Genomic DNA, 13491 nt, shown 5'->3' with positions numbered 1-13491 from the left:
AGAGCAGGCGGGGCTCACGGGTCGGCACCCTGCAAAACAGCAGACTGAGACCGCGGAGCCGGGACGCGCGCCACCAGGCATCTCGCGAACCCCGGAATCCTGGTGCGCCACCGGATCCAGACTGAGACCGGGAGCTTCCGGAGGCGCGCGGGGCGGCTGGCGGCTGGCGGCATTAGAAACACAAAGGACAGACGCGCTGGCCCTGGAAGTGAGGCTGGGACGCCGGGTGTGGGGCGCACATCCCGGGACGCTGCAGGGTTGAGCAGCACCAACAGAAAAGAGAAAGTGGCCAGAACATTAGTAGAGAATGGGCGCAATCCCTCTGTTCTGTGACAGAGGCTGAAATTTGGCCAGCTGCTGCTCTGACTCTCAGAAGAGGCACAGCAAATCGCCAGGAAAGCCGCCAGAGAACAAAAGCCTGGAAATACTGGTTCAGGGAGTGCCCATCCCCATCCCCGCAGGGGACGCGAGACTCTAGCCAAACAGGGTTGCCTGAGTATCGGCGCTGCAGGCCTCTCCCAGAAGGCAGGCTGAAAAATCAAGAAGCCACAACCCGAGGCGCCGGGTGGCGCAGTCATTGAGCGCCTGCCTCGGCTTAGGGCGGATCCCAGCTGCTCCGGAAAGGAGTCCCTCATCGGGCCCTCCGCTGAGCCTGCTTCTTCCTCTCCCACTCCCCTGCTTCTGTTCCTCTCTCGCTGGCTGGCTGCCACATAAATAAATAAAAAAATCTTTAAAGAAGAAGCCCACATCCCTAAGATCCCTATAAAACAAGGGGCACGGCCTGGGACCCAGTCAATAATTTGTACTGGAAACCCAGCAACTCTCTTCATCAGAAAACAAGAAGGAGAAGCCCCCCAGCAAAGAAAAGATAGTGAGACTGTGGCCTCTGCCACAGAAATAATGGAATGGATGTAACCAAATTATCAGAAATGGAATTCAGAGTAACAATGGTCAAAATGATGAGTAGAATTGAAAAAAGTATAAACGAAAAGGTTACTGAGAATATAGAATCCCTAAGGACAGAAATGAGAGCGAATCTGACAGAAATTAAAAATTCTATGAGCCAAATGCAAGCAAAACTAGAGGCTCTGACAGCCAGGGTCGCAGAAGCAGAGGAAAGGGTTAGTGAATTGGAGGATGGGTTAATAGAGGAAAAAAATGAAAATAGAAGATGGTCTTAAAAATCCATGCCCACGAATGTAGGTTACGGGAGATTACTGATCAATGAAACGATCCAATGTTAGAATCATCGGGTATCCCCGAGGGGTGGAGAAAAACAGAGGTCTAGAAGAGATATTTGAACAAATTGTAGCTGAAAACTTCCCCTAATCTAGCAAGGCGAACAAACATTCGCGTGTCCAAGAGGCAGAGAGGACCCCCCAAGCTCAACCACGACAAACCTACGCCACGCCACGTCATAGTGCAATTCGCAAATATTAGGATGCAAGGATACAGTATTGAAAGTGCCAGGGCAAAGAAATTTCTCATGCACCAAGGCAAAAGCATCAGAATTACGTCAGACCTGTGTTCACACAGACCTGGAATGAGAGAAAGGGTTGGGAGCATATTTAAAGCTCTTTCAGAGAAAAACATGCAGCCAAGGATCCTTTATCCAGCAAGGCTATCATTCAGAATTGATGGAGAAATAAAGACATTTCAGAATCGCCAGTCACTAACCAATTTTGTAACTACGAAACCAGCCCTACAGGAGATATTACGGGGTTCTATAAAAGTAAAAAGGCCCGCAAGAGGATACAGAAACAGAAAGTCACAGCTAATACAAACAAAAGACTTTACTTTCGCGTTCTCAGGCAAACATTAAAATCATATCTCCAGTAATCAGTCTTAATGTAAATGGTTTGAATCCATCCGATAAAACGCCACAGGGTTGCAGATTGGATAAAAAGAAATGACCCATCCATTTGCTGTCTACAAGAGACTCATTTCAAACCAGTAAAGATGCATTCTCCAGACTGAGAGTAAGGGGATGGAGTACCATCTCTTCACGCAAATGGTCCTCAAAAGAAAAGCTAGGTAGCAATTCTCATATCAGATAAATTGGATTTTAAACTACAGACTATAGTTAGAGACGCAGAAGGCCTATATTATTCTAAGGGAAGTATTCAACAAGTGATAAGACAATTAGTAAATATATATGCCCCAACAGGGGAGCAGCAAGATACACAAGCCACTCTTATCCAGAATAAAGAGTATATAAATGAAAATACACTAATGGTAGGGACCTCAACACTCCACTATCAGAAATAGACAGAACACCCTGGCAAAAACTAAGCAAAGAATCAAAGGTCTTTGAATGCCATACTCGACTTAGTTGGACCTCATAGATATATATAGAACACTACACCCCAGAACCAAAGAATACTCATTCTATTCTAATGCCCATGGAACATTCAAGAATAGACCATGTTCTGGGACACAAAACAGGTCTCAACCGATACCAAAAGATTAGAAATTATCCCCTGCATATTCTCAGACCACAACGCCCTGAAATTGGAACTCAACCACAAGGAAAAATTTGAAGAAACTCAAACACTTGAGACTAAGAGCCATCACTGCTCAGGAATGACTGGAGCAAACCAGAAATCAAAAATCAAATTAAACAATTTATGGAGACCAATGAGAATGAAAAATACAACAGTCCAAAACCTATGGGATACTGCAAAGGCAGTCCTAAGGGGAAATACATAGCCATCCAAGCCTCACTCAAAAGAATAGAAAAATCTAAAATGCAGTTTTTATATTCTCACCCAAGAAGTGGAACAGCAACAGAGGGACAGGCCTAACTACCATCGAGGTACAGTTGACCAAAATTAGAGCTGAAATCAATCAAGCAGAAACCAGAAGTACAGTAGAGCAGATCAACAGGACTAGAAGCTGGTTCTTTGAGAGAATCAATAAAATTGACAGACCACTGGCAAGACTTATCCAAAAGAAAAGAGAAAGGACCCAGATTATTAAAATTATGAATGAAAAAGGAGAGGTCACGACGAGCACCATTGAAATTGGAAGGATTATTAGAAATTTTTATCAACAGCTATATGCCAATAAACTAAGCAATCTGGAAGAGATGAAATCCTTCCTGGAAACCTATAAACTACCAAGATTGAAACCGAAGAAATTGATTCCTCAAACAGGCCAATTATTATGAAGAAATTGAGTCAGTGATAAACAACCTTCCAAATAACAAAACTCCAGGCCCGGACGGTTTCCTGGGGAATTCTACCAAACATTCAAAGAAGAAATAATATATTTTCTCCTAAAGCTATTTCAAAAAATAGAAACAGAAGGAAAGCTACCAACTCATTCTATGAGGCCAATATTACCTTGATCCCCCAAACCAGGCAAAGACCCCTCAAAAAGAATTACAGACCGATTTCCCTAATGAATATGGACGCCAAAATCCTCAACAAGATACTGCTAATAGAATCCAACAGTACATTAAAAGGATTATCCATCACGATCATGGGATCTCATACCTGGATGCGTTGGTTCAATATTCGCAAATCAATCAGCGTGATACATCATATCAACAAGAAAAGACTCAAGAACCATATGATCCTCTCAATCGATGCCGAAAAAGCATTTGACAAAAATACAGCATCCTTTCCTGATTAAAACCTTCAGAGTGTAGGAATAGAAGGTACATTTCTCAATCTCATAAAAGCCATCTATGAAAAGCCTCACTGCAAATATTATTCTCAATGGAGAAAAACTGGAAGCCTTTCCCTTAAGATCAGGAACTTGCCAAAGGATGCCCACTCTCGCCACTATTATTCAATATAGCATGAAGTCCTTGCAACAGCAATCAGACGCCCAAAAAGGGATCAAAGGTATTCAAATTGGCAAAGAAGAAGTCAAAATGTCTCTTTTTGCAGATGACATGATACTCTATATCAGAGGGGAGGGGGGTGGGGGAATGGGATAGACCGGTGATGGGTAGTAAGGAGGGCACGTATTGCATGGTGCACTGGGTGTTATACACAACTAATGAATCATCGAGCCTTACATCGGAAACCGGGGATGTACTGTATGGTGACTAACATAATATAATAAAAAATCATTAAAAAAAAAGGAGTACAGACTTCTAGTTATAAGATTAATAAATTCTGGGCATCTAAAAAAAATAAAATAAAATAAAATAAATAAATCATTTTTTAAAAAACAAACAAAAACAAAAAAGCCAGTGTGGCCACAATGAAGTTGAATACAGATGATTAGGTCATAGAGATAATCAAGAAGTATTTCATGAAGGATCTTAGGCAATGGTTAGGATATTGTCGATTATTCCTAGCACAGTGAAAAATTCATTAGACACTTTGGAGCAGGGTAGTGACATGACTTTCTTTGTATTTCAAATATATTGTCCAGGGAACAGGCAGTAGTCAATAAAGGATAGAAGGAGAAATGTAAGATGTCAGGGGGACTAGTTAGAAAGCTGTTACAACGCTAGTTTAGTCAAGAGATGAGAGATTATGCAACCAGGATGACAAAGGGGATGTTTGAGGGACTGAGGATATATTGTGAAAGTAGAACAAATAGGAATCAATAATGAGCTGAATATGCAAGCGTGAGTTAAAGATAATTACTCTTACATTGTTGCCCTGAGAAAATGGGTGGATATTTGTGGTAGCTGCTGAAATGGAGAACCTCGGAGATGGATGAAGTTGGAAAATCAAGAGGACTGTTTTGGACATGTCAAATTTGAGATGCCAATTTAAGATCCCAGTAAAATTGTTGGGTAAACAATTAGATGAGCTACTTTGGAGAGGTTTGGGTTGCAGGTAAGAGTTTGGGAAACAAATGAGAGTGTATTTCAAGCCATGGAACTGAATAATTCAGGCTCTACTTCACGGTCTTTCAGTGACCCAGGCTAACAAAGGCCTTACCATCTTGAAGCCATACCTGTTGTGGCACAAGACCTCCTCAGTCCCTGTAGTACAGGAAAAAAGAGCCAGACGGTCTCATACCTGGTCTTTTGTCTTTAAGACAAGACTACTAGGTATTTACCCAAAGGATACAAAAATACTAATTTGAAGGGACACAGGCACCCTGATGTTTATAACAGCATTATCAACAATAGCCAAACTATGGAAAGGGGCCAAATGTCCCTTGACTGATAAATGGATAAAGAAGTGGTATGCATACACAATGGAATATTAGCCATAAAAAAAGAATGAAATCTTGCCATTTGCAATGACTTGGATAGAGCTAGAGAGTATAATGCTAAGCAAAATAAATCAGTGAAAGACAAGGACCATATGATTTCACTCTTATGTGGCATTTAAGAAACAAAACAAATGAGCAAAGGAAAAGAAAAAGGGACAAACCAAGAAACAGCCTCTTAACTATAGAGAACAAACTGACGGTTATGTTAAGTGATCCATCACTGAATTCTACTCCTCAAACCAATAGTACACTATGTGTTAACTAGAATTTAAATAAAAACTTGAAAAAAAATATAAAGGGATATAAAGAACTTTGGGGGCACCTGGCTGGTTCAGTCAGTAGAGCATGCAACTCTGATCTTAGGGTTGTAGGTTCGAGCCCCATGTTGGGTGTCGAGATTACTTAAAAATGAGATCTTAAAAAAAAAAAAAAAGATAAGTGACATTTGTCCCTTTCCCCTATAGTTTATTGGCCAGAAGCAGTCAATGCCCTTGCCTAACTGTAGGAGCTGAGAAATGTGGAAAAATATATGAATGTTGGGTGACTACTGCTGTCTTTCACATAATATCTCGTTTGTTTTTTTAGGGCTCAACTAACAGTTGTTTATATTTTTAATTTTTTTGGTTTTATTTTAATTCCAGTATAGTTAACATACAGTGTTACATTAGTTTCAGGTGTACGATTCAGCACTTCATACATCACTCATTGCTCATCACAAGTGCCCTCCTTAATCCCCATCACCTATTCCACCCATCCCCCATTAACCTCACTTCTGGCAACCATCAGTATGTTCTCTGTAGTTAAGAGTCTGTTTCTTGGTTTGCCTCTCTCTCTCTTTTTTCTTTGCTCATTTGTTTCTTAAATTCCACATATGAGTGAAATCATATGGTATTTGTCTTTCCCTGACTGACTTATTTTGCTTAGCATTATACTCTCTAGCTCCATCCAAGTCATTGCAAATGGCAAGATTACATTCTTTTTTGTGGTTGAATAATATTTCATTGACACACACACCCATATCTTTATCTATTCATCTATCGATAGACAGTTGGGCTGCTTCCATAATTTAGTTATTATAAATAGTGCTGCAGTAAATATAGGGGTGCATGTACCCTTTGAATTAGTATTTTCATATTCTTCGGGTGAATACACAGTAGTGTGATTACTAGATGTTACGGCAATTCTATTTTTAACTTTTTAAGGAAACTCTATACTGTTTTCTACAGTGGCTGCGCTAGTTTGCATTCCTACCAGTCGTGCAAGAGGGTTCCTTTTTCTCCACATCCTCACCAACACTTGTTTCTTACGTTTTTGATTTTTGCCATTCTGACAGGTGTGATGTGATATTTCATTGTAGTTTTGATTTGCATTTCCCTGATGATAAGGGACGATGAGCATCTTTTCATGTGTCTGTTGGCCATCTGTATATCTTCTTTGGGGAAATGTCTGTTCGTGTCTTCTGCCTTAATTTTTCAGTGTTGAGTTTTATAAGTTCTTTATGTATTTTGGATACTAACCCTCATAGTATTTCACTTCTATGTAGGAAAATATAGCTACAGAGGGAAAAAAAAATCCTTATCAAAATATTAAGATAAGCCCACAGTATTTTTGTGCTTTTTTAAAACAGTAACTAAGTAATTATCTAGGACCAAGGCAAAACTCATGTTATAGTGGCAATGCCAAGGGGTGGCTTAGAGGTGGTAGGATAAGAAGGTTTTAGCTTTTCTCAGTAGCATCTGTCATTTTATACCAACCAAATCTTTGCCAAATCTGATGTAGGCAATTAATATTTTCTCTTATATAATGTAAAATATCTGCAAATGAATCTTCAGACTCCTTTCCCACCAGAAAACTCATAAAAACCTCCTAGGAAAAAATTCCAGAGCCAGGACAATTATAATGATGAAAAAGAAAAGATGCTGATATCTAAATAAGCTATCTCAATTAAGTTTGCCCACCTCAAAAATGAAATAGAACAGTAAAACAGATTGTCAAATTAAGTCCTCTGAAGGTAGAGTGCCCCCCTTTTTTCCCTCTGGGTTCAATGGAATCTCTTTAGATGATTTTCAAGACTATTTATTAGATCATTGCAATTGATATAACACTTAACACAAAGAGAACTTCTTGTAGTGATCTATTTTGTAAATGTTTTCCAGCCTCTTCTTTTGAAGGTTGCACTCCAGATTGCAAGTTCCGAATAGGATTATTTTGAAAGCAAATATTTATGTGTTTAAAAAGCCCAAAGACCTTGTTCTTTTCTGTCTAAACACCAGCTAGAAAAATCAATATTGTCTTTTAAAAGGAAATGGTTTGTCTGCTTAAGCATCATCAGGATGCTTTCTAACAACACTAAGGCATTTAATTTTGGAAAAACAAAAATTAAGAAGAATTTTTAAGGAACAGTGGGGCAAGGGGAAAACTAACAGGTGATGAACTTTAAGAGTGTTGCCACTTTTGAATACAGTGACTCAAATAATGGCATTAGTTACAGATGTCTGCATTGTCTAAACAATTGTTCGTTGTCTTATAGAATGATTGTTAGGTTTTGCTGTTTGCCTGGGATAGAATATACTAAATACTGGGCTTTTTTTCCCCCTGTGCCCAAATCTGGTTGCTTACTTGTCTTAAAGAAACATGTTAAACACAGACCTTGTCAAAAATGATCTAAGAAATGCAATCTTCTCACAATTATTTAGTCATTCCAGTCATTTTTAATATTGATAGTCATGAGCAAATCATGTCACCATGGTATTTTTATATAAAAATTAGTAGCACTGTTGTTTTTAATTCTCAACTAGAAAGCATCGTTTTATGATCATCAATGGAAATATTCCTTTTAATTTCATATATTCTGCTATTATATAAATTGAAATTAAGTAATTAAAGTACACATGTGTGTAAAAGCCATTTCATTTTAGCTTATTTATTAACTCACTTATCCAAGAACTTGAGGTGGCTCACATTAATTCATAAAACAATACAGGAAAAAAAATAAAGAAAAATCAGGTCTGTGGTAAACCTAGATAGAATATAAGTTCAAGAAGAAGAGAGAAGTTAGAACACATAAGTATTCATTGTGAGCATTATATTTCTATAAATTTATCATGAAATCTATTGTGGCGAATAAAAGACACTAGGAAAATATGAGGATTAGAATTTTTATTAAAGAGAAACAGCCACATTATCACACAGCCCAGTTAAGCTTTGATTATGAGATGCTAAATTAATACCAGCTTACACTTATTTGATTAATTATTCCATCGAAGAAGTATAAGTACTTGGTGATAAATATTTGCCTTTGAAAAGTCATAACCAAAGGAAAAGCTGTTTTTTATATCTATTTCATGTACTAATTGGTTGCTAGTAAGAAAATCAGTGTAGTGGCAGCTGCATATGCAATTGAATTTGATGGCATTATAATTATAGAGGGGAAAACACTGCTAGCAAAGTAAACAGAGTGAAACCGTACTAAATCGAAAATAGCACAAACTGATTTGTGTGTTTCTCTGAAAAATTCCAGGTGTTGTCAAAGTGGATTATGGAGATGTGTCAGTCAGAAAAACACTAAGAGAAAATCTGAAGTGTAAGCCCTTTTCTTGGTACCTTGAAAACATCTATCCGGACTCCCAGATCCCAAGACGTTATTACTCACTTGGTGAGGTATGAATTATTTATTTTGGTTAAGTTATAAATATATTTTGCAAATGGAGCAATTTCTAAGGAGCTCAGTATTTTTTATGTTATGAATAAAATGCTTTCAGGGTTTTTAAATCTATTTTAAATAACTTCTCAAGTCACTTATGGTCTCAAGGACCAGAAAGGTCTTTATCATTGGGATTTGCAAAAGTAAGGGGATAGTTTAAGACTAAATAGTGTTTTCTTATTTCTTTACCAACAGTTCAGAAACTTTTTAGTTATATGGACCTTACACTCTTAAAATTTACTGTGAACCCCAAGAGCTTTTGTTTAAGTGGGTTAAAACTATTAATATTTAATGTATTGAAACTAAACCTGAGAACTGTAAAACCCATTTATTAATTCATTAAAAATGTTATCCATTACATGTTAATATAAGTAATGAATTTTTAAAAATAAATATATTTTCCAAAGCAAAATCAAATAGTAAGATTAGCATCAATTATATTTTTGTCAATTGCATTACTGTCTGGCCTAATAGAAGTTAATTGGAGTCTGTTTTGGTATTCAGTCTGCTGTAATATCACACAACATGTAGCCTCTGAGACTCCTTGTACTTCATGAGAAGTGAAAGTGAAAACCGCAAGTAATATCTTAGTGTTGTTGTTAAAATCGTGTTGACTTTGTAGGCCCTTTGAAAACCATTGATCCTCTACCATTGTTTTCCAAAATATCTATTTTTTCATTTTTTAATTTAAATTCAGTTGATTAGCAAATAATGTAATATTGGCTTCAGAGGTAGAGGTCAATGATTCATCAGTCTTACATAGCATCCAGAACTCATTACATTATGTGCCCTCCTTAATATGTTTTCCAAAATATCTACTATCTGTAAAAATACATAGTTGGCTTCATTATGACTATATAAACATATTCAGAATATATATTCAGTTGCTCAAAATAAGAACCATTCCCTTTATGAATTATATGTCCCAAATTCGTAATTTCCCACTTAATAGGGATCAGTTTTGGGAATCAAAACTAATTTAATATTGGTTGTAATTAAAGCATTTTGACAGAAATGATACAATGCACTTGGAAGATAATTATTAATTAAGTTTGTCCTTAGATTGAAATTGCCATTTTCTTAGGTCATAATAGAATATTTGAAAATGTGTAGCATACATTACAACACTTTTTCGGTTCATTTGCCAAAAATAACAATCTGTAACTTTATCTACTCTGTCACTTTAATCCATAAACATAATTTATTTATGATTAACTAGAAAATAATTGAAGCAAAAAATACTGAGACTGAGTGGACCCCTAGCAGAATTGTTTTTTAAAGGCTGTTTTTCTGTGTCCACATCCCTGCTCTAGTTGTCAAATCTCCTCTTCCTTATTAGCCATGTAAATATCTCTTTAAAGAATCTTTCTATTTAACCTTAATCTGAATAACGTAGTGTAAAGATTCCAGTGTCATAACAGTGAATGTGTGACTTTTTTTTTTTTTAAGATTTATTTATTTATTTTGGAGAGAGCATGGGGAAGAGGGGCAGAAGAAAAGGGGGAGAGAGTGAGAGAAAGTAGCAGACTCCCTGCTGAGCCCAAAGCCCATCATGGGGCTTGATCTCAAGACCCTGAGATCATGACCTGAGCCAAAATCGAGTAGCTGCTTAACTGACTGAGCCACCCACACCGCGTATACAACTTTCTAAGTGTGACTCTAGTTACTTAATAGTCCTGTGTCTCAGGGTTTTATTTTTTATTTTTTTAATTTTTGTTTGCTTTTTTTAACAGGGAGGGTTGTTACCATTGTTTTCAAATAATGTAACATTTCTATTTAAGCACTGTTACAGGGATTTATATTCAATACATGAATTATGTGAGTGCTTTTTAAACTAGAACACTGTTTACATGCTAGTTATTATGATCTAGTGCTTCTGAAGATCCCCAATATCTAGTACTTTCATTTCTTTACTGAAAAGTTTGTTTGAACAATTGTGAACCTGACTTGCACCCTAAGAAGAAGGGCATGTTTCTATTCTTAGAGTGTTACTCCCGCTGCAGTCAGGGGACCCAGCTGATGAGTGAACATTGATTACTTTTTCTAAAAGTATAACCAGGGCCTATAACAAAACAGATATGAGTAAGGAGGGCTTTTTAGAAATGTTCTGGGGCCACCAGAGTGACTCCTGAGAAAGGACTCTAAAATAGAACCTAGATGTTTACTTCCATGTTAAAAATCCAATTTTGTGGTTTCCTGCACTACATCAAGGGAGCCTAATTAACTGACTTCCTGAAAAAGTAAAAATATAGTGTGGGCAAATTCCTTTGTTCAGCCTACTGATTTTTTTTTATTTTTTTATTTTAATTAATGATTTTTTATTATATTATGTTAGTCACCATGCAGTACATCCCCGGTTTCCGATGTAAAGCTCGATGATTCATTAGTTGCGTATAACACCCAGTGCACCATGCAATATGTGCCCTCTTACTACCCATCACTGGTCTATCCCATTCCCCCACCCCCCTCCCCTCTGAGGCCCTCAGTTTGTTTCTCATAGTCCATAGTCTCTCATGTTTCATTCCCCCTTCTGATTACCCCCCTTTCTTTATCTCTTTCTTCCCGTACCGATCTTCCTAGTTCTTATGTTCCATAGATGAGAGAAATCATATGATAGTTGTCTTTCTCTGCTTGACTTATTTCACTTAGCATTATCTCCTCCAGTGCCGTCCATGTTGTAGCAAATGTTGAGAATTCGTTCTTTCTGATAGCTGGGTAATATTCCATTGTATATATGGACCACAACTTCTTAATCCAGTCATCTGTTGAATTAACTGTCTTCTTTTTTTTTTTTTTAAGATTTTATTTATTTATTTGACAGAGATAGAGACAGCCAGCGAGAGAGGGAACACAAGCAGGGGAAGTGGGAGAGGAAGAAACAGGCTCATAGCAGAGGAGCCTGATGTGGGGCTCGATCCCATAATGCTGGGGTCACACCCTGAGCTGAAGGCAGATGCTTTAACCACTGTGCCACCCAGGCGCCCCATGAATTAGCTGTCTTCTGTGATAGATCAGGGGGCCATATTTTAATGTGCAGAAATAGTTTGAAAGAAAGACTATACCTTTCTGGGTTTTTGAAACATATCTGAGAAGAGGCAGCTCATTGTATTAAAAAAATCCCAGGCCTTGGAGGTAAGCAGAGGAAGGTTTAAATCCTGACCTCATAGCTTAGGACCTGAGTGGCTCTAGGTATCCTCTCTGGTCCCTGTTGGCAATGTGAATATAATCCTAAAGGGATATAGCAATGATTGAAGATCTAGAACATTTAGCACAGTGCCTGGCAAGCAGTAGTAGCAGCACCAGTAGTAATAGTTATTGTAATTATTATAGCCACCACGTACTGATTTCTTTTAAGTCCAACATTATGCTAGATGCTTTATAACAATTATATTATTTAAAAATCTTAACTCCATGACTTGGGTTTTGTTATGACCCCGCTTTAAAATGGAAACTGACATGTAGCAAGTTTATGTGATTCACCTATGGGTCATTGAGCTCACTATTAAAGTCAGAATTCAAATAGATGTTAGTCTGACACTAATGCTCACTTTTTCTTTAAGCTAGAAAGACAAAATAGCTTGTATTTTTATAGTTTATTTATTCAAAATGCTTTTGTTAAATAAGAGGTAGAGTTGGAACCTATATGTTACGGGCTAAGGATGCAAAGTCAAATAAGCGAAGCCCTTTACTCTTAAGCCATTCTTCTGAAAGGCAGCAGGAGAGATGGCAACAAAGAAACAAATAGTTAAGAAATTCAGAGAAATAGGGGCATCTGGGTGGCTCAGTCAGGCATCCAACTGTTGATTTTGGCTCAGGTCACGATCTTGGGGTCATGGGATCAAGCCCTGGGTTGGGCTTGGTGCTCATTGGGGAGTCTGCTTGAGATTCTCTCTCCCTCTCCCTCTACCCCTCCCCAACCCCCCCCCGTGCTCTCTCTCTCTCTCTCCCAAATAAATAAATAAATCTTAAAAAAAAAAAAAGAAATTCCCTCTCTCTCCCAAATAAATAAATCTTAAAACAAAAAAAAGAAAGAGAAATAAAAGGTGCCCTACATGAAGGATATAGTCATGCTATAAACTGCTGCTTCAAAACCCCTAATAAATTCAAAAAAATCTGTGAGATGTGTTAAGTTTTATACTTTGTAAGATATTAATGTGCTGTAGTTTTCCACTTTAGAACCAGCCTTAAAGAGATGCAATCCAGCATCTGTTTCCATGGAAACAGAAGGACAATTTTACCAAGCACTACTTCCCAATTTGATTTTGCATAGTCATGTATACATAATTTAAGACGGACATTTTGATAATGAGTTTGGGATGAACTGTTAATGGGCAACAGATATTTACTTAAAGCTTTTTCTTACTGCCTGCCTGCCATTAACCATTTTTAGAAGAAACTGAAAAGCTATCTTTCTATATGAAGGTATTTTTTTTTTTCAGATAGTTAGAGCCGCAAAGTGGTATCAGGTGTCCAACCTACTTATCAAGACAACAAATTGTTTGTGGTATATATATTTTTCATATGTACTGATCGCTTAATTTAAAATGAAATTGGTAAGATTTAACAATTTACAATTTCCTTAAGTTTTGGTGTTGTTCCAA

General features: G+C 37.5%; 1 protein-coding gene across 2 annotated transcripts in view; it reads left to right on the top strand.

Moving 5' to 3' along the window:
• Positions 1–13491, top strand: part of GALNT13 (polypeptide N-acetylgalactosaminyltransferase 13) — a 429753-nt gene that overhangs the window by 376638 nt on the left and 39624 nt on the right. For both annotated transcript variants that reach the window (XM_040644821.1, XM_040644814.1), the window contains exon 8: positions 8708–8847. In XM_040644821.1, coding sequence (XP_040500755.1) covers positions 8708–8847 — 140 coding nt within the window. The remainder of the gene's footprint in view (positions 1–8707; positions 8848–13491) is intronic.

Source organism: Ursus maritimus, unplaced genomic scaffold (assembly GCF_017311325.1).
Source record: "Ursus maritimus isolate PB19 unplaced genomic scaffold, ASM1731132v1 scaffold_1, whole genome shotgun sequence".
Classification (NCBI taxonomy): Eukaryota; Metazoa; Chordata; class Mammalia; order Carnivora; family Ursidae; genus Ursus; species Ursus maritimus.
Note: the sequence above shows the minus strand (reverse complement) of the source record. Positions and strands in the feature narration are given on the sequence as shown.